Source organism: Stegodyphus dumicola, chromosome X1 (assembly GCF_044657685.1).
Source record: "Stegodyphus dumicola isolate Sdum_Otavi_A_Nest chromosome X1, ASM4465768v1".
NCBI lineage: Eukaryota > Metazoa > Arthropoda > Arachnida > Araneae > Eresidae > Stegodyphus > Stegodyphus dumicola.
The window spans coordinates 223,570,306-223,597,229 of NC_140780.1; the positions used below are offsets into that span (position 1 = coordinate 223,570,306).

The following is a 26,924-nucleotide window of genomic DNA, read 5'->3' on the forward strand; positions in this document are numbered from 1 at the left end:
CACGTGATCATTCATTGAATAAAAATAATTCCAATTAGAATTATTATACTTAAAAGGCAAGATTAACATAATTTAAAACTTCACAAAATGAATTTTCAGGATTTGAAACTGAAAATTAACAGGGCATTTTTAATGAGAATAATTGAAAAACTTGCGTGTATAATTTTTGCAGAATTTGGTACTTTGGCTTATACTAAGATATACTAGGGTACACCCAATTAAAAAACCTAGCATGCCATTACTGAAAAACTTCCGATTTTTTTATCAGATAGTGCATGTTAAGCGAATTTCAGTACTTTCTTACTTATGTGCATTAAATGCTATTTTCGCCCTACAGAAATTTTAGCGGGCGCTGACTAAGTCTCTGTATTTACTATATTTAAGAAAATCATATTAATTGCTCTAAAAAATGCTGCCAAAGTTCACCATTTCAAACGTTTCTCATTTTCATTAGATGACACTTCAACCAAACGTTCAGAATCATTTGAATCAGAATTCCGCAATTTAACGTAAAATGCAAGCAATGTAGATAGTCTAGTCTTACAGTCGATGCATATTATAAATGCTGTTTCGAAATTCTGCCCACTTCTGTAATTACTAACATGGATGCATTATAATGTATGTTAAAGCCAGTAGGCGAATCATGCTAATGGGTTCAATTCGAGAGGAAATTAATCCTAGGGGAGTGTTATAAGTAACAATGCGGAATATTAAGGTTTCACGTTAAAATATATTCGAGCTGAATGTACTATCTTCTCTCATACTTTCTCATGATTGGCATAGAAACTGCAGAGAAGTGTCTGCATATTAAATACAGATAATAGTAAGAGCTTCTCGCGTTCAGTATGCGTTATTCAGCTCGTCATTAGACTTGTGATCAGTTTACTATATCTAATTTTAAAACTTTGGTGTAGAACAAAATTTCATTCCTTTGTTTATTTAAAGAGCGTAATCTTTCAACTATTTTACAGATTCCTTCCCAGAGTTCGATAAATCAAGCTGACTCTTATATTTATCGAATTCTGAGAAGTAGTGAATTTAAATTTCGTAAAACTTAGATTATTTCCCCTGACTTAGTATTTTTTCCTCTGACTGCAGGACACTGCTAGTTAAGCATTCGTCGACAATGTCCGAAACCATTGTTCATCTAGAGAACGTTAGGGTGCACTTCAGAGGGCGATGAATTACACTCGCGAGAAAGGGAAAGTCAAATGAAGTCACTAAATTTGATAAATAAGTTAGAATTTCTCACTGTTACAAATGATTATGTTAAATTTCCAAGTGAATTTCGTTGGTGATTATGTATAACGTCTTATAAATTTCACTGATTAGTTGTGATTTACCATATTTACAACTACGAACAGATGAATATGTATAATCATTAACTGTGATTAATTCAAAATATGTGAAAGAAAGTGATCTTCCTCCCTAAGATAAATTTGTGATTGTGCATAATAACCGGCAGTTACACATAATCATTGGGTTCATCATTTTTACATTAATCTATTATATATGGTTTTTAATCCGATATCAGGTCTCTATAATTATCTTTTAATGTTAGAAAAAGTAATTTATTGATTTTTTTTAAGTATGTGGAAAATTAAACAACATTAAATTTTCTATGATGTAAAATATGTTACTTATAAGCTTATAATATTATAGTTTATAAGCTTATAATATAGTTACTTATGAGTTTTAAGAAAGCTAAGTCTCAATAAGAATTATTAATTATTCTATTTATGTAGCATAAAAGCTACAAAATGTATCATTTTTTTATTTTATATTCTGAGCAATAATTAAGCAAATATGAAAATTTCCTTAAATACATCACATTAGAAATTCTGTACCTAATTCTCTCACCTAAGAATTGTATGCATAAGTAGCAACATTCTGGCCTTTACATGCATAAAAGATTTGCTTTTATAAAATCCTAAAATCAGGTTGAGAGATATGAAAAATCTATATTTTATATATATACACACACATATTGTAACACGGGCATATATATATATATACATATATGCACATATTGTAACACGGGCTTACAGGAGCTATGCTAAATGCAATCGTATTACTTTGTAGAGACATTAGGTATTATGCAAGTAGGAAAGATGAAAAATGAGCAATCGCCTTCGCCGGGAATCGAACCACGGAAATACCGGCCCAGCGTGCAGACCACTACACCACTAAGGCACGCTAGGAAAGCGGGAGAAATACCTTATAACAACCAAACAACCATATCAGTTTTATTTGCTACTGAACATCCTTTTAAGGAATCCACTAGCAACCATTCTCTGAATTTTAAATGAAGTCAAACAAGTCAAATTTGTATGAAAGCACCCTTGTTTGGCAAGCAGCACAGAATTACTGAAAGCTGCAGTTCATAGATCTGTTAAATTGAAACAAAACAGAATATTTTCAGTTATATGTTAAATTTTCCTTTCGTCCAATGTGAGAGTTCTCAAATGCCATTTTCATGCCTATTTCGCATGACTTCAGTTTTAATACTGAATCGATGGAGCCACTACTAACTCGCAATGGTTATGACGTTTTTGCTTCAGTTTCACCCGGGAAGGGAAGGGGTCTGAATTCTGCAGGAGAAAGTGTATTTAACACAGAATGATATGTTATTTTCTGAAGCATAACCAGAAAGGTAATATGAGCCAAACAGATATCATATGCTTAAAGTCACAACATACATACAAGCACTGCTGTGGTTTTAAACTTATATCGTTAAATATAAGTTTAAAACCACAGCAGACCTATAAAATTAAATGAAGCAATAAAATGATTAAATGCTGAGATAAGCAGATATACGAACCGCAGATGTTTTCAGATGTGAAACAGGAAATGGGCATTTAACGCAGTGATAATAGGTTTATCATGCATAGCCCGCAAGAAAGAAAATCAGCATAGAAAAGTTTTCTGGATTAATTTTATGCTATTTGCTCATTTTCAGAACCTGCCTTTTTCCGTGGAAATCGGATGCTGTGTTGAGAAATGAGAGGATAGATTATAATCATGTAAAAATTGGCTCACATAGAATAAATAAACCACACAGTGCATGTATGTATATATAAAAATAAAGGTTTGTACATGTGGATGAACAGATGAATATATATACTATATATACGTATGCGTAAAATGGTAAAAAGACAAGTAAAATATTTCCTTTATTTTCAATATCTAGCTCTCTCTTTTCAGTTACCTATCTCATGTTAAACTATTCGTCTACATCTCTTTCTTTCTCTCTAATCTTCTTTATTTTTAGCTAATTTTTAATTTCTCCTTATTGTTTCTTAACACGATTTTCTCTTTGTTTTAATGTTCTATAATTTTCTGGTCTAGCTTAGCGAATGCTAATTGTCCCATGCCTGCAAATGTTTCACACATAATTCTATTTTATTTCTTTTCGTATACAAAATTTTAAGACTTGTGTAGAAGTGCAAGAAATTATTTTGAACATTAAAATTTAAAGCTAATAATCTTGAACGACTTCGCTTGTTGAGATGATGTCCATAGTCAACTGAACTTTCAGAAGAGTGGTTTCAGTTTTTCAAAATTTCATCGCATAGATGAAGTTCAGTGGCGTGTAACGTATGAAAGCCCGTTACCTTTTATCTTTCAACTCTTTGTATATTGAGTGACAATCTAACCATTTACAGTAGCTAGAACTTTTAGTTTGAAATAATTTTTTCAATGATGTCAACAACCTTCTTGCATGATAAACAGCCCATTATCCTTTACAAAATTTTAAAGGTATAGGAAGTAAAGATATAATAGATATAGTAATATACGATGTACTAGCTCTCAAAGATCTATAAGCGATTCGCATACAAATTTGGTTGAGCGGATTATTTACAATGAATTCCTCAATAATAATAAAAAAAAAAAGGCAGTTGTCTCAGTATGTATACTGCATAGTTTTCTGAAATACCATAAATCAAATATTCCTTATTTAAAAAAAAAAAAAAATTAGAACCTGTTACACCACACCAGTTTTGCATACCTTTGGATTTAAATATTGAATCTCTATTGTTAACGATTACAAATGTTAAGATTAATGATATCGTACAAATACTTACACATGATGTTTAATCCTTAGTCAGAAGCCATCTTTCAGATTATGCTGTTCGTAAATTTTTTATACCTGTGAATGTATCAGTAATGAATAGTAAATGTTAAGGTGACTTTGTGGTCAGTTACAGCAACTTTTATTAGTATTCCTTTTTTACTGATTTTTGAAAAGCAGTCTCACATACTTCGATCACCTTTCCTGCCCCGAAAATTCACATGCCAGTAAGAGGTTAGTAAACGTTTGATTAAATTCACAGTTGTAGTTATTTCAGTCAATAGTTATGCTGCTATAGCATGTCTTTGGTGTAGTGAGTTTTAAAAATTTTATTTTATTATTAGATTATTTATATTTTTTCATATATGTCGCAAATACGAACCAGTTTCCTTTAGCAAGATCTTCACGAGGGCGTTTTCCTCTTAGGCTGATAGCCGTCATGTTCTTTGTTATATTTAATTCAGCAAACAGATAAATCAACTCATATATTTTTCAGAATTTTAAAATCTGTGCACATAAATAATTAATCAATCACATCACATATACCGTATCTTAGCTATTCGTATTATATCTTCATTGTATAAAGTATTAATAAAAGAAAACGTATTCATATTTATGGCAGAAAGGTTAAACGATCTAAGAAGCTGTCTTTGTGTCTGAATGAGAAGATTTTTGGTAACTTGTTCCAATAAGTATTTGATTAAAACTATAACTTTGAAAAAAAAAAAAAAAAGAGAGAGAGTTTTTGTTTAGCTATGGTTTGGAACCTCTGAGGCATTATTTGGTTCGATACTGTGAATATCTTGAAAACTGAATTATATTAATTACAGCATATTTTTCCTATTTCATTATTTATGAAATTTCCTATTTCATTATTTATGAAAAAAGTAAATAATTAATACGAAATACGCTTTTAATGTCATTCAGAGGCAAAGGATTTATATTTAAAGAAAAATTTGTGTTTATCTAAAATTTAGGCATTTACATTATTCAGACATCTGATATAGGATGATTTTTAGCTGAATTAACCAGAAAATAAGTTAGTGTTTGCATTTCAGCATAACATTTGAGAAAAATGATGAGAAATTTTGTGTAGCAGTAAAAAGGTCATTCGTTTTCTCTCATTTAAAGAGCCTTTTCCGTAAGTTGTTTTAATCATATCGATCATCATAAAGCTAAACTCTTTTGCCGTTCTAACATATCCCCGCTATAGCCTGCATTGGCTTTTACACGCTAGATCCCACCCTCTCCTTTGAGCGAGGGACTGTGTACAAAATATCTTTTGCACCATAAGTGCAAAAAAAAATTCCTCCTCGTAGAGCTCATTTTAGTATCAGGCAAAGCCATTGCTTGACAATAAGAGGAAAATGCACTAGTTTCCTTCTAAGCATACACAAATAGTGAATGGAAATTAAATGAAAGCGAAAAACACTTTAAGAAAAATAACAGTCTTTTAATCCTGCGGTTTATAAAGCCCTATTCTCATCCTCCAGTTCACATATTTCGATCTGTTTTACACTGAAATGAAATCATTGTAAAATAATGTGGAAATCATTTAATCATCCTGTTGAAATTTATCAAAATAATTTTCGTCTAAATTTGTAAATGAAAGAAAAATTTCGCTTCTGCATTTACAAAACATAGTAACAATACTAAAGCTTCCCCTTTCACATCATACCATTATTTATATATGCATTTTAAAAGCTTGAAAACATTTTGCCAAATTATTGCGTTGTTAATATAGAACTATTAAAACACGCTGTATGTGTATTTTTTGTACCCTCCATTTCAGTTTATGGCCTCATAGTTAAGATCGTTGAACACTGGTTGGTCGAACCGGATTCGAGCCTCAACGAATGGGCTGGTTGAGCGTTTTCTCTCTGTGTAACCTAGATAACCATTACTTTCCCTTAGAAATTCACAGTTGTAGTTTCCACGGAGGCAAGAAGAATCCCACTCATTAAGACGATAATTAATCTAATAATTTCTCTAAACTTAACCATCCATTTCAGTTCAAATATAAAATTGTGAGACTAAATAAAGAAACCAGTGCAGGTGGTGTGAGCCCATTTGATACTGAAACTTGATTAAACGCATCCAAAGAGCAAAAGATCTAAAGTGCAAATTTAATAATCTTCAGTAAGTTTCGTTTAAAATTACTATCAAGCATTTGATAGAATTAATAGCTCAAGCAAGTCAGTACTTAAATATTAAATAGTTAAGCAGGATAAATACGCGAATAAGACAGACAAAGTAATTTGCGTTGCTCTGAAAGGATCTTGTGTTCATTGATCTTAATAAAAGATGAAGAGAATACTAAAAATGTGTCTAAATTAAAAATTTAGGAAAAGTATTGTTGCAAGTTTTTAGAGAGAATATAGGAGGTTTAGTCCTGTTTTAAAAAAATTAATATCTCTTCGTTTAATTTAGACATATCATTATACAAAAGCACATTCATATCAAAAATTAAAAAAAAAATCTTTTAAAAGGGCGCAGCAAGAATTTTTTTATATATAACTTTAAACTCAGCACGAGAAGGAGTAACGCAGAAATGTAAATATTCCGTCTGACTTATGGTTAAAATAAGTTGCAAGCCATGACATATCTACCGTATGTATGAAAGGATTTAGTGTAGTTCGCTAAATAATTTATAGTGTTTAATAAACCGCTGTGACGTCTTAAATGCTCTAATTTTTTAAAGCATTTAGCCGAAAAAAGCTAATTAAAGTTATAACTTCAGATTACTGCTTCCAAAGCCGTATTAATGTTTCCTTGCATAACAAAAATTCTATTTTTTATATTACTCACAAAACTGCATTTTCTAATTCTCATTTCGTCTACTTGAAAATACATGTTCAAGCATGCATGTACAAATCGTCATAAAAACACTGGCTTGAATCGGCATTAATTATCATTAATAAAATGTATAGGACGATATATAATCGATGCTTATATTTCAATACATATATATTTATATACTTACAGATATACCACAGGCCAAAGATTACGAGCCTTGATTTGGAGGAAGGTGCTTTGAGTATCCCCCCATTTCGTGTTTCGTGCCCTGTTGTTTATTGGCTGAACTGTGAAAGACCGTGCTCAGATTATAAATGGTGGACATCAGCAATTTCACGCGCTCAAACTGTCACGTAACATTATTGATCACTCTCAGCGAAAGCCGAGTGAATGAGTCTAATGGTATGCAAATTGCTACCACGACCCTCAACAAAGATCCGTTTCAGGGGTGTCATTTCTGGATTCCGCAGCAGTTACTTGTCGAAAGAGCTGAAAACGTTCTTAAATCAAAGATCGTATCCTCCTCGAATTTTGTTAAGGAAACAAGACGGATTGATGTGATAGCTGTCTCATGTCTAGCCTAATATCATCGCTTTAACAACTCTATCACTATTTCTATTAAGGTGATATTGCGATTGGACAGGTTTCTAATAGACTCGATGTATCTAAATGAAAGGAATGGCCATATTATGCAGTAAGTTCTACACTTTGGGCGGGACTGTATAATTTCATACAGCAATGAAAATAATTAAATCATGTTTATTTGCAGCTGAGTATATGTTCCTGAGATTTATGGCTGCAGGCAATTCTGTCAGAAAAGCTTGTCTTCTAAATTAAAGAGAAAGGTCATGATTGTATTTTGTTTTAATAAGTAATTCCCTTGTCAGTGGTTAAATGAATGCTAGTATTAACAGCTGCCTGGATGCGAGTTGTTTGAGGTCATCCATTATGTATCAACTTTAACTGTCTCTTATATATCTGAGCTAAAATATTTCGTTTACTGATCTATTTTCTTCCTACTTTGACAATGTCACTCAGTCAGCAGAGAAATCTTAACCACTATTGTTGAAGAGTGTGAATTGCAACATGTTACTAAGTATTTTGTTTCTAACGTTTTCATTTACTGTGTTTTATTGATTTGGATAGCAAATCAGAAGGGGAAATTTGTGATTGTGTTATAATTTCAAAACGGGACAGAATAGAATTCCAAACTCTTATTATATAATCTATATAAAATGTAATAAGATATATGAATAACTTCACTTTCAATTAAAACTGAATGAACCTGAATGAAAGTTTAGAGCTAAAATCATTTCCAACATGCAACTTACTTTATTGTGTATTTCTGCAGTTTTCTGTTCACACCTCATAAACTTTATTAATTAAAGCTATTCAAATAGCTATTGATAAATTACTAATTTTACTTTAATTAGCTTAATTTTTACTTTGGTAATTATATTAAATCAAGTACCCTTTTTCGCAACCTAAAAACTGTTACTTCAGTATATATGTCATAATACCGTAAGGAATCAATGAATACTTCGAGTGCTCTTAACGTGCAATAATTTACAAATCAGTAAGGCATATCGCCCAAAAGTATAGTTTATTTTCAAACATTTCTTTTTTCGGAACTCATCCTGTTCTCTACAGTCATAATATCATTCCTGAATGCAGGATTTTACTCAGCTATAAATTTTGCTTTCTTGTGAATATGGAGTCGCCCTAGAAAACTCACGAACAAAGTAGATTAAAAAATTATTTGATTTCATTCAGGTATATAAACATTGTCTCTTTCGAAATAATCCCCTCTGATAATAATGAACTTTTACCAATGTATATATTATAGCTAGAGATAGTGCTGCAATTCTGTTTCTGATATGTTCTTCAAATGCTCCATTCCTTCAAGACTACTGTATTTTCCATTTCGCAAATGCAGCTGCTGAAGTTCCATTTCAATTTCGAAATCAGAAAGGATTTCACTTGAAGCAAAATCAGGAGAATAGAAAAGAATTTTAGCACTGTGAGGAAATTATGAGATAGAAATTCATAAAAGCCAATACTGTGTACGATGTTCCAATGCCGTGATATATATAATCTATCACCTTTCTTCCGACAACTGTCGTTGCACGCATCATACACAATCTCATACGCGGCTCAAAGCACACATGTAGTAAACAGCAATTTATAGCTTTTCTTTCTAAATGAACTCATAGTGCGCATTTTCATGAATGTTGACAAATACACCATGATTTTGATTTTAGATCCCTTATTTTGAGATTCTTTTGTTTTCCATTCTTTTCTCCTTTCTTTCTCTTTATTCTGCGACTTCAGTTTCAGATCCTATTTGAAAACAAGATACTCGTCCCGCAATACCCTGCTGAAAAAAATAATTATTTGACCAAGAAGTAGTTCATCTTCCATTATTTCAGATTTAGCTCACCATCAAGTTATAGACTCATTAGGTTATTTTGAAGCACGAGAAATGAAAAATGTGCGTTGCCCTCGCCGGAACTGGAACACTGGAGCTCTCGAATAAGCGTCGAATATGCTACCAATTACACAACGATGTACGAGGAAAGGAGCTAAAAAATACCTTATAAAATATTTTGGGACGATGTTTACATGTAGTTTTCTCATTCTTTAGTTATTGACTAAAATCGTGAGAACAATCGTATCTCATTTGTCGACGAGCGCCGTTGTAGGCCATCCTGCTCTCAGATCATCAGTCATGTCTTCTTGCACCTCGTGAAAAAGTTATACACACATAAATGATGTTAGTGCATGTGCACACACACACATACACATATACATACATATATATATATATATATACATGCATAAAGGATTTTTCATAAACGCATGTTTCGCACAACATATGCATCAAGATTATACAACGGACTCGGAATCTGTCAGCAGTGCAGGGTCAGAAATACTTCCTTGATGCGATTGATAGCATTGCTCTGCACGTTCTTGCGGAGAATCTTCATTTCACGCACGGACACGGACACAGAGATAGATAGGTAGGTAGTCATATGAAAGCACAAGTAGCCGATATGCATCTGATAGACGGAGTCACTGAGACAAATGAGCTTAATAATATAGAATTAAAAATAGTGGACACAAGTTCTTTCTTCTTCAGTTTATTGCTTTACGTCAATATTACAAATAGTATAAAATGGCAAAATTTGAAGCACTTTTTATGTGCTTTGATGTTTTTGACAATCTCTAGTCCAAAGAAAACATCTATTTGAATTTTCAAATAAGATCTTAGAAGTTTAACAAGATCTTTTATTGGACACGCGTCAACAGGCAATGTACAAGGCACATGTGGAAAATAGTATGTGTTTGGTAATAAACATAGACATAAGATGTTGGTTGAACAAAACCTTTTCATTATGAAAGTACATACCTTGAGCTATTATTCCACATGGCCGCCCATGGGATTGAGGTGCTTTACGTGCAGACAGAAAATATTTTGATATCCACTTCATACACTTCTTCCGCCAGTCCGTTGAGAAGTAGTTACTGTGTTGAAATTCTTGATTGTCACTAAGGTACTTTTCAAAAAAAAAAAAAAAAAAAAAAAAAGCCTGGCTACTTGTCACCGCATCCGCACAACATATGCTGTAGAACTTTCAGTGGGTGGTTTGGAACACATTGCTTAAAGTTTTGACCTCTCTTCCAACAATTATCATTTTCTAACAAACTCAATTGAATTTTTTTCATGAAAAGCGCTTTGTTAGCGATGAAGAATACAGCGAAAATTAACTCCATTTCTAAATGGGCGGGCAGCGGAAATGTATAATGAAGATTGAAAAAAAAAAAAAAAAAAAAAAAAAATGTCTCTCGGTTCCCTTATTTAAGTTGGTGTCTGTATGGTGTAATAGCCTACAGTTAGTACTTCTAACGTAAAAATGTTTTTTTTTCGCTATTTTTTTTTTAAACAAACGGGTTCTAATATGTGAATATGCTACGCACATCATTTAAGACCTGTATATTTTCAAAGTGTCTTAAACGTACCCTGTAACAAGCAAGCAAACAAAGGCAGCAAATGAAATGTTGGAAATGATTCATTTTTGTTTTAAGCGTCTCCGATGAAATCGATTTTGTTGTCTGCGCATGCGAATTTATTTGATTATTTATTTGCAAGGTAAAATTTGACTGCGTTTCCTTCCTGTTTTGTAATGCTTTTAGTACATTTTTAAAGTACACCATCCTCTGAAAGAATACTTCCAAAACAAAATTTGCAATGGCTCATTTACTGGATGTCCAATGCAAGATTGCTGGAAACACATTAAACAACGTGAGTGGAAAGTCAGCGATCTGTTTAAATGTATAAAAATTCCTCTTCTAGTGAACCAATCAAAGTTCCATCTAAGTCCTCCGCCCAAATGAAGATCCTCATAGCTATTTTCTAGAACTTAACAACAACCGCCTTTAAAGTACTACTTATTTTTGCCGCGTCAAATCACCGCGTGGCCTTGAGACTGTTCACTCTCATTCAACTACTTTTATTTGGGAATCACTATCCATGTTGTTATTGTTAAGGTCAGTTTCGCTTCGCCAAATGTTGGTAAGCCACGTTATATCTTACCTGATGTCTTTATTAGTAATTTCAGAATGCTGCGTTTGACGTAATGTTTAATGATCGTGTAATTTGTTACTGTCTAATGCTTCATTTACTATTACAAGAAAACATCCTTTTTAAGAGAAGGGTAATATAGTCACCAATTTTTATCTAAATAATCGTTGTATCCGAATACATTGCATCAAAACACTGGCGTTAAATTATCTGTGGCTTTCTGGAATTTGTGATAAGTACTCCTAATTATAAACAACTTGCTCATTTTTTAATTTTCTTTTCTTTCTCCCCCCCTTTTTTTCAGTCCAAAGGGGCAATTTGCCCTAAAGGACTATTAATTTCGTTTTGGCATTTTGCTTTGAAAACTTTAAAAGGCTGTATCACTTTTCAAATCGTTGCCACCATATATTATCGCCCTGTCTTATATTTAAAGAAATTAAATAATGAAGAATCTGCAGAAATGTATGTATGTTTCTCGCACTGTGATAAAACAACGGTACATAGAGCCATCAAAATTTGAATAATATAATCATCCATAGACTATGGGGATGTAGAAGCCCTAATTTGAATTTGAAATTTATCGATTTCAGATTTTGTAACACTTCAACGAATTTCGATTAAGAAACTAAACGATTTCAAAGCGAGCAATGGCAACACCGTACGGGGAAAAAAAAATATCTCCAGCGCGCGAGACTGTGTCGGAAATTCTAAAGAAATGCTCGTTTTAAAATTAATTTGCGATATTACTGTTGAATTGAATTTTATACTTTGAGTACGTAGAACATGATATTTAATAAATAAAGGTTACACACAAAACATTAAAAAAAAGGCCCCTTTGAACGCAATTTAAAATCTGAAACCTTTCAGATTTTTTTTAATCTGAAGCTTCTGAGATCTAAATTCAGAGTGCGTCCTCCTATACAAATTAATTTAGCGATTAGAAGTTTCCATTGCATGTGCAGCGAAATTAAAAGCTTACTCCTTCTTCTGCTACCACCAATTCTTATAACTTACTCATGCATAGTTTTAGTACACTTTTAGCAATTTATCGTTAAACAAAAAATGTGAAAACATTTATTCGTATCGTTATTTGTGACCATAATAAAAGCAATTAAATCCGTCTAAAATCGATTCCATACACAATAGCTAATCCTATATTTAAAATTTTGTAAAAAGCATTTTTATTTCGCGTTATTCCTAATATTCTACTTCGATTCGGTACATTCTAAAGTTTTGGAAACGAAGTTTAGTATGAAAAATTAACGTGTTTAACTAAGTTATGATCCGTTTTTTAAAAGTTGCTTTTCAGACTTTTTAAAGTACGAAATTAATTACGAAAAGCTATATCTCTGAAAATGTGTTCTTACGACTACGATGCTGTCAGCATCGGAACGTTCACGGAAAGGCTCTCATTTGTAGAACGTCGTTGCCCCAATTAATATTTCGGCATATTAATAACCTTTCACTTTGAAGAGCATCCAATTCATTTAATCGCTTAGCTAGACAAACGAGTGAGAAAATTATTAATTACCCTCTAATGCTCAGCGCGCGACAGGCCATGAAGGAAAATTAATTACCTACTTCAGTACTCAGAAAGAGTTTTCAGTTTCGACGGAAAGGCAAATTATTCCAGCGTATTTCTTTTATATTATTCCTTAATAACCAGATGTTTGTTTTAACACGTTCGTTTTTTTTTCCGCCTTTAATGAAGGTCGACTATCAAAAACAAAATATACTTGTCAAGACTTATATTAAATTACGGAAACTGAAAAGACTCGAGAAGGCACAAAGACAGGTCCAAATGATAATTAACAGTAAAAAAGTTTCTTTTAGAAACAGTGTTAGTCGTTTACTGCCTAGAAACTTAGCAATTATACCGAAAGTTTAAGAGAAACTTTATACAGCCACATAAGTCGTTCATATGCAAACAAAGTAAGTGCATTTTTTAACAGTGTATCTAACCTGTGAGAACAATATTAAGGTTATTTGATTCCTTTCAAAGGCAAAGTTGTTATCAGCTTGTTATAAATTTAAAACTGTCTCAAAGTATATATGTATGTATGTATGAATATAAAATATGACTATAAAAATCAAGTTGCGCTTTGCAAAAGTTTACACATTTTAAACTCTGATTTTTTTTTAATTTTAAAATATATATAGAATTTAAATATATAGAATGACCTAAAAATCATTAAATTCGAAAACAAGTTTTTCCAATACTTGCGCAATAGCTGCAAAGTAAGATAATAATAATTTATTTACTAAAGAAATATTGATTATATTATCTTCTAATATAAATTTAGTAGAACAAATCAGAAAGAGGGAACCCATATGTAGGAAGTTTAATTCCGAAAATTGTGTTTTAAAGGAACTTGAATGTAAATCATGAAAAAAAAAAAAAAAACTTTTTAAGGAAACTTGAATTTAAATCATGAATAGCAAAATTTCAAATTTTGAAAAAGAAATTAAAAATTAAAAAACAAGTAATTATCGCTATTGATCGGAAATTAGTTCACTTTTCAAGGGAACAAACCAACTCCCGTTCAGTGAACAATAATTAATAAATGCGAAGGTGTTTCGTCTTTTACTCAAGTAAGGATGATCATGCCAAACTGGCAAATTACGTTAGACCAAAATTGTAGTTCCGTGAAGTGATGGGATTTATAGTGAAAGTAGAGTATCAAAGAACTCATTCTGAATGAAGCATTTTCGCTAATACTAGATTCTTTAGAAATTTTCAGTGAAAAGCCAGTTTATGTAGAAAGTTTTACAAGATACTTGAGTAAATGTCCCTCGACCCCTTCGCTTTTGTGCATGTTAGTTCAAGACTATTTTTATAAAAATAAACATAATAAACAGTAGTGATCTTAACTGGAATTATGAAATAGAACTCAAAGTAATTGAAATAAACATGAGAAAAATAAGAAACATAACTATGCTATCTTTGCAAGTATGTAGATCAAAATTCTAACTGTAATTTAAAATAATTTATTTTAATTTGCTTATTTCTCGTTTCTGCTCTAAAAACAGTAACTGCTTATAATAAATCTATCTAAACAGTTTCATTACAGAAATAACCACGATCATATGACTTTCACATAACGCTGGTGACGTAGATGGTTTTGTGAACTGAAGCGCAATTAGCCAATAATAATTTTAGAGGTTTATTAATTAGCCAATCAAATGATATCGAAATCGAAAATAACTCACTCTGAACTTCTGGATTTAAATTGGGGGATGTTTGAGATTAATTAGATGGTACAAATCATAATTTCGTTTTAAATAATACTTCGCTAATAAATACTAAAAGCCGTAGAAACGCGATTAAGTCTAATTACACTTGATTTCGATAAAAAATGTACTCATAAAATGTTCACGACACACACCTCCACAGCATGCGGGTATCTTTTGTTTTCCCTTTTAGACATAGCAACACGCTTTTGGACTCGAACGTTGCGTGATGATGAAATAACGTGCCAGGTCTTAAACGGGTCCGTCTGAAAGGAAGATGTAATTGTTTCTATTTGAGGTTAGAAAGGTAAGTGTACTTTACAATTTTAAATGACTAAACTACGAGTTGATGAAATTTCCTTTCTTCAAAGTTCTGTTTACGAGAGTGTGAACTTAATAGAATTACTACACTTTCAAGGCTATTATTAGATATAAAAGAAAACTTTCAATTATGAGTCTCTTTTTATTTAGAAAGGCAGGAAAAAATATTGATTCTCTTATTCTACCAATGATTGAGATTTTGATCACAACCATCATTGTAAGCCTAGAACAAATTATCATACTTATATGGGAAGCTTTTAAGTAAATTTCTTTTACATCTATAGTCTTCCATTTAGAGTTTGCAAACTGATATTACTTTTTGAATTTAACACAAAAAGTATTAGAATTTAACACAAAAGTTGATTTATTTATTTACAAAATCTCTTTTTGTAAATAAATAAATAAACTTCTAATAAACTTATGAATACCAAAATGCTAATGAATGATGCTGTTTTACAATTAAAAAAATTACTGATAATGCTCCAGTAAATTTTAATGCCTAAATGCTGAAGTTAATTTAGCATCTGTATTATTTTTAAATTTGAAAGTTAAATCACTGTATTCTTAAAACTTGGTTACTTTAAACCAACTAATGTTTAGTTGTTATAAAGTATTTTTTTTTTTTTTTTCCTTTCCGCTTAGGCGATAATGTAATTAAAGGTTTGGATGAAATATTCCAGTACTTTTTGTAAATTTTTAAGAAATTGTTGCTTGAGTATAAGTTTTTTTTTTCTTCTGTGCATAACCACATACTTCTTTCATATAACAACATACTTCTTTCCTATACATCGAAACATTTCTTACACCAGTTAGTAATAAATTATCTGAAAATTTACTTCAATAGACGATTTCTGTCGGCGCATTTAACTGCAAGTTTGCTTCTCGATTATTCATGCAAAAGTTTTTCAGCTGTTTTAGATATAATTTTAAGAAGTAACATAATTTACATGAAGCAAAAAAGGCTGATACTAACGTTTATTAGATATCGTAAAAATTTTAATAAATTCTCAAAAATTTGTTACCAGCTTGGGAATTTAAATCTTAGTTGAAATATTAGCACTAATTAAAACAAGTTGCTAGTAAAAGTATAAAATATGGTAAAAGTTAATCGAATTTTAATTATTCTGAATTAAATTGGTATTTATATTATATTTCAATCAAAAAAAAATGGAAATAATTTAACTATTTTAAACTTTCTTTAAGTGAGCAGCATTTTATATTTACTGATACTTTTATGATACTTGCAAGTCAGAAATATTTAAGTGACATTTTGACTTTTTTTAAAAAAATGTAGCAGTAGAAAATATGGACCACAGTTAACATTATCTTTTTTATAGGTTTGGTGGATTTGTTAAGAAAATTTTGGTGATTTGTTTCCTGAGGGAAAAAATACTACAATTTGCGTGTTAGATTGATCAAATGTTTCACTAGCAGTTAAAAGAACTAAAAGGAATTAGTACATTTAAAATAATAATTAAATGTCATTTTTATTTTTTCGCATTGCTTCAGTTTCTCTTCAAACCTATGTTTTCGTATTTAAAAGGAAGAATAATAAAATACTTCTAAATCTTACATAATTCTAGTTGAGAAGATGTATTTGATTGACAACAAAAGCGCATTCTAAGCGAAAGACGATGAAAACCAAATAATTTTGTACGAAGTACCTAATATTTATTATTAGAAACATCTTTCATTAATTGCTGTATGTCTGGAAATGTTCATAAAAAATCAATTAATTATTGTTTTTAATTAAAATCATAATAATTAAATAATCTTATTATTATGTATTACAACTTAAATTTGTTTTAAACAGCATCACTTACATTATTTTTAAAATACATATATTATTAATAGATAAAACACAGGTTTAAGTTAATAAGAAATGGAATTCTGATTTTCTCTTTAGTTTATGCATTGTATTTACAAATTAAAAAAAAAAAAAAAAAAAAAAAAAAAAAAAAAAAAAAGAAAAATCATGTAGAGGGGATACAAGTTCGAATTCTCATAGAGATAGATGGATGCTATACCAGCGATATCGAAACATCCAAAAAACAGAAGAATGTTTTTAAGCTTAAAGAATATCCCCTTCATCTATGTTTAACAATCTAGGACACATTTCGCTTAAAAAACTACATATGTTTCAAGTATGTAAATTGCTGGTGGTAAAGATGGCAAAACAAACTCCAGTGTTTAGAACTTCACTTTCAAGCAATCTTTTTTTTCGTCTAATAATCGTTCCTCTGGCGCTTGAAAACTATTTACTCAGTGGTTTGTACCTATAATGGATCAGCGTGAACGCAGCTTTAATGTCGATGCTGAGGCAAGCACGCATCTCTTAAACGGGATTTGAACCCACCTTCAGTATGACAATCTAGACCATTAACCCACCGACTGCCGTGTAGACAAGTTAAAGACAGGTGTTGATAATCTTAATGGTCATTCTCCTTTCAGACATTGTTTGTCAACAACAACAGAAAGTTTCCTAACCAGTTGTTTTTTATTGTAGTTTTTTTATTTATATTTTTACTTTAGGGCGATGGCTCCCTAAGTTTATGTTTAATTTAAGTTCTAGAGCCTTCTAACTACGACATATTTAACTTATTACCCTTATTTTTCAGGTAAAAATGTATAATCTGTGAATTTTTTTTAAAGCTGGAAAAAATATTACATTAATTTCAGCACATTAATCAATTCTTTAATCTAGGGTACATTAATTTCTATGTACGTATAATGTATGTTAATATATTTTCTGCTTACAAATTTCCCGCGTACGTATTTACAAAAAGTATTTCACTCTAACTTTTTACCTTTGTTAATTTAAATCTAAAGTAATAAAGTAAATGTGAACTAGACAGAGCGAAAATTTACATCTCCAGTATTTTTAAAATTTAATTACCACTTCTACAGTAAATTTATTCATATGAGTAATTATTACAGGGTATCTTTATATACAAATACATATTTTGAATGAACATGAATACATTTTCAATGACAAAAATGGGACTCAACCGAAGCGATAGTGAATAATAGTATTCATTCAAGGAGTCCAGTCTTCAAACGTTATGACAAGTATTTAAACTGACGATCAATGTGCGCTAGGCATTGCTGATCACGCAGATCAGTGGGTATACCAATATCAGAAATGATATGATATATGGGTATATTCTCTCTATAAGCATCATTTCAATACCTTAACTGTTGCCGTTCTTTTGCCACAAACCCCCTCTCACATATTCCTACTGAAAACAGCCCAATAGCATAAGGTCTGACTCATATTATTGGATACTATTGCAATCATTAGAAATAAAGTGAGTAAACAGGTCTGAGGATACTCTGTATGTGTGTCTCAAAAGAAAAAAAAATAACAAAATTTCAAAGTCTCAATGCATTGGTGTGGCCTAAATAGACATGGTTGAGACGTATCTTCATTTAAGAGATATTTCACAAGATAATTTAAATTTCTTTCGTTTCTGAATTTTTTTTCTTTTCGAAATCTTTTTCGAATTTAATATGCGTTCTTAGATAGAAGCTGGGACAAACCAATATTTTAAATCCTTCCCAATGAAAACAAAGACTCAACAAAAACAATTAATTTAATTAAAATTTTTATTTTCTATTCCTTTGCAAGCTCAGATTCCGTATTTGACAGCCAAGTATACATTACTCGAGCAATGATAATTAATTTAGGAAATCATGCATGCATGAGTGCATACTGAATTATGTACGCGCGTAGTAAATCCTTTGAAAATAATAAGAGAGGGATTTCATCCCAGAAAAAATCCAAATCAGATGGAACCCATTAGTGGTCCAATAATTAAAATCAAGAAACACGAGTAGTTATTCCTGGATTTGGTTTCTGCAGCTTAAATGGATTTTCGTGGTTTTTCTCCCTATGTAATATAAATGCGGCAAACAGTGTTTCTTAGAAATGCGCTACGAAAAAGTACCTCTCTTTAGCAAGAAAATCATAACAAATTTTGTCAAAATTAAACTATTCAATTTATATTAAACGACAACTTCGTGGTCTTTTTGAAGTTTTAATGCTTTAGCTCATTAAATAATGTAATCTATGACATGTAGCCCTATTGTATTTTAAAAGAGTTTTAATTCTATTGTAAATCGTTATTAAAAAACAAACATACAAAGAACGAAGAAGTCTTACGTTGGATTTATGCTTTGTTTACACAAAGGATATAGTAATTCATAATAGCACACTTATTTGACAACTTTTTATGAAAGCTAATCTCACTTTTCTTCTAATTTTTTTACCTTCTACTAAAACATAATCTGTTTCGTCGGCTGAAGTTTCAAGATTGAGAAAGTGGTTATATTTCAGCTGGTTTATAAAGAATAGAAAATTCCTATTTTCATCATTATTTTGCACTTCGTATTTCACAGTTTGCTTAAATAATTACAAAATTCGTCAGAATGAATACAGTACTGGCAGCCACTAATAATAATACATATACTGCAATTTTAAAATTTAAAAATGCCTTAATACTTTTCATTTTAAGATATTCTTCAAAAAGAAATTCTAAACACTGTATATTTAGCTTTAGTTATCTTTTCTTTTGAAATACTGTTGATGTGATATATCGTAGCTCTAGTGACGCTTATTATATATTTTAGGGTTATATAACTCTATGTAAAATTTAGATCTATAGCAACCATTTTTTAGTAATCAGTAAATTAGAGTTATAAAATTTGAAGGAAAATGCAAACGTTTTTATCAACAAATAAAATAGCTACTTTTTTTAGTAACAATTAATATTAAGGCGAGATTAGACCTTCTGGGAAGAAATCTAAAACTCTTCTTAGTAAACAGAAACTTGTCGAACACTTTCTCGTCATTTCCTAATCTTGAACTGTGATGATGCTTCTGCTGCGATGTGTTTCTTGCTCTAAATCCTTAGCCATATGGGGGAACTTCGAGATTCCTAATTTATTTGTTTATTTACATGTTATGTTCTAATGACTTTATTATTTATTAAACGTAGGGAAAAAATTAATAAAATTTCTATGGTTGTCATTTACTTCAATGTTATTATTAGCAGGTCCCGAATATTTTTAGTACTCGCCAAATTTACATTTACTTGCTACTCATTAAATGAAAACATTTTAACAAACAAAGGTTCTGGATTTATAATACCGAAATTTAGTTCTTCCAGGTATCATTAAATCGCATAGAGCATAGTAGTTCGTCAAATTCACATGAAACGTGTTCATCAAAGACAGTGCACAAGAAATAAAAGGGAAACTATGAATCCTTAAATTCTGAATTAACATTGGTTACTTTTATTCTGTTCTGAAGGTATGCCAAGTTTCTTTGTTGTACTAAGACGAGGATCCAGTTCCTAAACGCATGCTTAATTATCAGATAGAATAAGCTCATGCCCAGTTTTTTAGAATTCATTTCGTTTGTCTAGACCATAACAGAAGAAATTGTTACATTTGGCTTAAAAAAAGAAAAGAAAAAGGAGAGAGAGAAAGAAAGAAAAGAAAAAAATTATTATCGAAGCAATTTTTTTTTTTTTTTATTTTCAATTATATTTTTACTTTTTTGAATGAATAGGTTATCATCGATAAGCTTGAAACATCTTTAAAAGAAATTGGAGTTTTGTGATTCGAGAATTAATTTAACGAAATTTTGACGAAAACCATCTTAGATTAACTTGCCACCTTGGTAATTTGAGGAATACGTCTTTTAAAGGAAAAAAAAAAAAAAAATCTGCGCTATTTTTCATATTAATGGTAAGCATTATTTCTGAATGCATAAATAAATCAGAAAATATTCAGAGTCAGTTCAACTTATTTTTATTGATTAACATTTATATTTTCTGAAAAGGATATCTTTGTGTGAAGCAAAACTTCTTCCATAAAAGAATACATAGAAAAGTACATTTTAAAAATCCGTTCCAGATGAAAATACCCTTCGAGAAAAATAATATCTGTCTTTGACTTGAATAGTGTGTTAAAGCAGTTATAGAAGATTGTCCGGTATAATTTATTCTCAATGAAACTGCAAGTTCTAAAAAGAGAAATGAATAATGAATTTATCCCCCCCCCCTCTTCCGTTGACTGGAGAGCCGTAAATCTAAAAGTATTGCCTCTAAAGCACTTTATAATATAATCGTTCAATAATGTATGTACGCTTTTACAGGCTAGTACGATTAAATACAATCTATATCACACTGACCTATATGCTCTCATGCAATCTATATGCTCTCACAGACTAAGCAGAATCTATATTAAAGGCATTTAAAGAGTTCAAACTCTTTATTATAAAATGCATTGTATGACATGCATCGTCAGTATTTTGCATCGCGCTGCTTCTGAATGCAGTAAGGTTTGCTGCCGAAATTAAGAAAGTACTTTTCAGATCTCACTACCATATTCAGCAATACGTGTTCAGCAATACATATTCAGCAATACGTGTTCAGCAATACCATATTCAGCAATACCATATTCAGCAATACCATATTCAGCAATACGTGAAGACCACTGCAAACAAAGTGGCAAACTGAACTAATGGATCAATGTTCCATTGTGGACGTTTCAAAAGTATAAAAACAACGATTATTTGAATCAGTTTGACCTTTCAGAATTGGAAGCTATGGCAAATATCAAAGATTTAAGAAAACACAAAGGAACTCTCTTACATTAGGTGCAAGCCTGTCGTAATTACAAAAGTTGGAAGCAGAGTAATTTTTGAAATAAGTATAGTGGGGCACATTGCAACACGCAGAAGATTTTCTAATAGAAGTTCCCGCAATAAATCGAAACGAAACCTAGCGAGAAATACAGATATAGCATTTACTGATCCCACGCAAATAAATGATTTGAAATCCGCTATAAAAGTAAGTACGCGTTTTCAGTTTGTGATACATTACAGTTACGATGTATCTTTATCTCAATACAGTGGCATTTTCCCGTCAAATATTATCTAATAACCGGCTTGTTAAATTTAATTAAGTTGAAAATCATTCGAGGAAATGAAAAATTTTCAGATTCTTGATTTTTCTTTTCCTGTTATCTCCTATGAAGTATCGTATCGCAGGACCCTGATAACAGCTTGTCTTTACCCCTGATCATATCGCTAAATCTCCTCCAAATTACTCATTGCTAACCGTTCTGCCCTCCAATTTGAGATTTTCTTTCCACCAAAAAATCTATTTTGTATATTTATATATGTGGGCATAAGAAATATAATCATAGAGTAGTTAAAAATATATTACTTAGCTAAAAAAGTTAGGTGTACCATACCTGTACGCATATTTATAAAAAATGTCATACAATTAGATTAAGCACCAAACAATATTCAAACATATCTCTCTAGCTATATATGTACAAAGATCCCATCCAGAAGCCGACAGGTAAAATTGCTGAATACTAGTAGTTCGACTTGGGCCCGTATCCTGACAAACTGGCTAGCTGGATGGGATTTTCCATGAACTACTCCTATGTTTAATATAAATATGAGCGAGTTTTCCTTAAGAAGTCCTCCACGAAGACATTCCTTCAAATATACAGATAGTAGTCGTCAGTTTTGGCATATTCAAATAACATATAAACATATCGTTTTTTACCTTACATTCAGGCATATTTATTTTTACTTTTTATTTATATTTTATTTATTTTATCAGTTGTATATTCAGTAGTATTAATTTAATTCAACCTTTCAAAAATAACTCTTATTAGAAATTGCTGCTTGAGTTATCAATCAAAAAAATGAATGCTAAATTATTTATCACAACTATAATGAAAAGCGTTTTTAATACACTGTGTGTGTATCACTTTAAATAACCTTTGAGTCAAAATGTCTCAAAGACACAGAATTGGATAAAAGAAGGAAATTGAATGAGAATGTACTATGATTTTCGAGTCTTTTTTTTTTTTATTATTATTCTTTTAAGTTCTTTATTAGCTTCCTTAATGTTTGGGGATTTCATTACATCATTTTATTTTTACAAGTTTCAATTTTTATGCTCGAAATGTGTGAAATGCATTAATATGTATTCCCCCCCCCCAACTGTACGGCGGGCTCTTGTCTTTTTTCGACATTTGTCACTCCTAAGGCCAGAAGTAGTGGCCATTTTATTACGGAGGCACCTACTAGGCGGCCACTGTTACCTCCTATGAAGATACAGACAGTTACGCCCATGCCTTCTCCGAGATTCGAACCCGGGCCCTTCGGTATCGCAGTCGACTTCCCTAATCACTATACTGTTTGGGCGGCAAATACATAAATGTGGAAAATTATATTACATTTATATAGTATTCAGAAAAATTTCAGTTTATTAAATACCTAACAAGTGAAATAAATAATATTCAAACACCTTAATAACCATCTAAATTCTCTTCAATGTTGATTCAATAGGATATTGAGGTGGGAAATTCAACTCAGTTGGGTGAAGTTATTCTCTTGTTATAAAAGAGCATACCAAAGGGACCAAATGCTAAAAAGGGGGAATAACAGAAGGAATTAGTCTAAAATTATGGTATACAGTATTGTATATTTTATTTATTTTATGCCAATTGTTGTTAATTTCTGTTTTCTTTTACACATAATGGCATTAGTAGTATTCTAATTTCACTATAAATAAAAGGAAATTAATTGATCAAATTTTCTATATAAGATTCTAATCACTTTAATTGGATTAGTATCAATACTCGTTATTTTTAGCTTTGAATAAGTTGATAAGTTGTATATTTAATCTCTTATTGCAAGACATACGAGCGTTGACTGCCTAAAAGAAGGAAGGTCTTCTTGAAGGACATTCTAAGGAAAACTGGTTTGCATTTACACTTTGAATAAGTGTTAAATGGTATTAAATAATATAAGCAGTAATTAAGCACAAATTCTTACAAAATTTAAATACAATCTTTTTTTCTATGTATGCTTTTGCTTTGTTCAAGTTTAACATTCCACAAAAAACTTCGTGATCAGTTTTGTTGAAGAGCAATTTCTTTCTGCTTTGGTATTTCTCTTCTATTGCAACTTATTTTAAGATCCATAGAATTTACACTGGTTATGATTAAGAAGTACTTCTATTTCTATTCTTAAAGACATGATGCATATAATTAAAAATGTTAAAAGCAGTTATTTTAAATTACATTTTTATCTGTGTTTTTCTCTTTTGTACTTAAATAATTGTATAATAAAAAAAGATTTTTTTTTATTATTTTTGAATAAAAGAATTGAATATAAAAAGAGTACATAAAGAGTATTTTAAGAAACGACAAACAGCATATAAGAATTATTCCAGTTAAAACATTGCATTAATATTTGAATAATTTTTCTTTTATGCTTTTCAAAGAATGTATTTTAGCCGGAATTAAATTTCCTTGTATATATGATTAATGTAATCTAATTTTGAAATATTTTAAGCAGTTTTCATAAAAGACACGGAAAAAGAATGTTTTTTATTTCTGTAAAATTTTTTAAAAAATTGTAACTGGAGCCTAACTGGTAAATTTTTGTTTTAAAAAATAGTATTTTGTCTTACTCATCTGAGCCATATATCTTTTGAATCTCTCTTATTCTCATATTTTTCTAATGAATAGCTTAAGCAAGGTACTAATACAATACAAAAAAGTCGTTTGAGTAATTTACAAAACTACCGTTTGAAACAATTTTTTATCATGCAGCCTAACAGAATTCGTATCAATTTTTTCTGTTTCCTAGATAAGTACTCAACGCTAAATAAATACACTTTTTAAGCTCCTATATGGAAATATAACATTCTATATGGCATGACAGACACACTTTTTATTATTACATTCTATAAAGTGTTGCTAAAGCTAATATTTTGCCTACTATATTACACCATAGAACTAATTCACGCAGTTTACCACGTTTGAAAAAAAGAAATTCTGAGATATCTTTAAAGAACATGTGCTTCATGATTTCTTAAATTAAGTGTGTTGTCTAAGAACACATTTTGTAACTAAATAAATCATTTCTTGTATGAAACAGAAGGTAACAATGGAAATTCTCTTACCATGGAGTCTGTCTTTGACAAGCGTGGGACCTCCGGGACCCATCCACGGGAATCCAGCAGCCGTGGCGTAAGGCATAGGGGCTGGCCTATGGGCTGGTACTCTAATGACCGATCCGTTAGGTGCCCTATGAAGAGTATCAAATGCGGTCATCATCCCGGGAACGGAGGCTTTCATTTCGGCCAGAAGTGATGGCGGCAAGCCGTTAGCTACTGCAGCAGCACAAGAATTAGCAACGGCGGTCATTGCGTCCATCGCGGCCATCTGTTGTTGGTGGTGACTATTGTTAGCAGCATGCCCGTGGTCTTCTGGCCCATCTTCATAGCCTTCTGATAAAGGTGATGGTATACTATTTTGTTTCTGTTCATCGCCTAGCAACCTAGAAATGCTGAAAGATAGCCGCGGTTTGGTCACCAAAGGCGAATGCAGCGGAGTTGGAGAGGGATTATTATTATTATTGTTCGAACTGGGGTTGCTATATAAATGATGATTGTTAATAGGAGGAGACGAAGATCCTCTACCGCTGTTAGCAGACCCCGCTCGACTACTACTTACTGTTTCTGCACTATCTGCGTCATCCATATCTTTCGGCGGATTCTTAAATCGGTTTTATATCTACCTTAAATTTGCATCTGTCTTCAGAACATTATATTCTTTTTGCTCTGGAGTGCAAGAAATATTTATGAGATGATTCCACATTTTTTAAATAATAGTACTGATCACAGATGTTTCAAACTTTCGTTATTAAACACTCAGTAATGTCACCTCTGGATCATGACACTCGAAGAAATATGGAAAATGTAAATGTAGAATCTTCAAATTAAAATCTCTCGATATGGATACATTTTGCTGACTGGCTGCATTTTTTTAAAACACCGAATAAGATTCAAAATTTCCCTTACTCCACAGATTTTTGTTCGTACTATTATCAGGATGAAGAAAGCGGTTTTCACAGTTTATTTCATACATGAGAAGTTTCACTAATAATATAACTCGACACCTCAGACGTGAAAAATAATGGTTAATTACATATAAGCGAGGACAATCTTTTTCCCCCCTTGAATTCAATCGCTAATTATCGGCACTAATCACACAGCACAGCATCAGTTCTTCCATCAGAATCGAGCTATGTCAGAATTTCCCGTTAGAAACGCAGCGAGCTTTCCTTTTTCTGCCCGCCTCACTTAGTGCTTGTTTAGAGTGAGCGACTGGCTCCGGCACTACTTATCAGACAAGGTGAGTTGAATAAACGAGTTTTAGCTGATAATGAAGTCCGCGCTGTTGCGGGGCTCTTCTTCACCCCTTCTCCCCTCGTGGGCCGAACGAATAGCCTAATTGGCCAATGAAATGTTTGGCAGCCGATCGTAGCGCCCCCCTCTTTCCCTCGACATGCAATTACAGCACGCTTTGCTCCGCCTTCACTTGTGCGGTCTCAAAGCATGGTTTCAAACCCCAGACAATTGATTATGACGATAGTTTTCGCTATTAGAGCATTTTGTTTCTATAGGTTTCGATTTCGTCACTGCTTCGCTTTCCGCATTTTCTCTCGCGCCTCCCGTTTCCAAGGCAAAACAATTCGCTTCTATGGAGGAAAATGATTTGAAGCAAGGTAACGTTCTATTAGGTACGCTTCAAACAATCCCCCTCCCCTGTCCAAGCAAATGCATTAATTTAATACGAAATACTTTTAAATCTGTTTAACAGATCTTCTCATTGCAACATACTAAAAATGAAATATTCTGTCCTAGCATTTCCTTTTGACAATTAACATCAATTTTATTTAAAGAAAATTTAGAATATAATTTAGTTTCTGGTACAGGTTCCAGATTTTCCAGTTCTTACTGATAATAGCAACAACAAAATTTTTGTTTTCATCAAATCCTTGTTGAAATGTGTCTTCCTAAAATATAATTAATATATTAT

The 26,924-nt window shown here is 31.5% G+C and overlaps 1 protein-coding gene across 1 annotated transcript in view; it reads right to left on the reverse strand.

Moving 5' to 3' along the window:
* Positions 1–26,225, reverse strand: part of LOC118181115 (T-cell leukemia homeobox protein 3-like) — a 144,361-nt gene extending 118,136 nt beyond the window's left edge. Inside the window, exon 1 of the mRNA XM_035350191.2 lies at positions 25,004–26,225. Coding sequence (XP_035206082.1) covers positions 25,004–25,583 — 580 coding nt within the window. The 5' untranslated portion in view covers positions 25,584–26,225. The remainder of the gene's footprint in view (positions 1–25,003) is intronic.
* Positions 26,226–26,924: the final 699 nt, after the last annotated feature.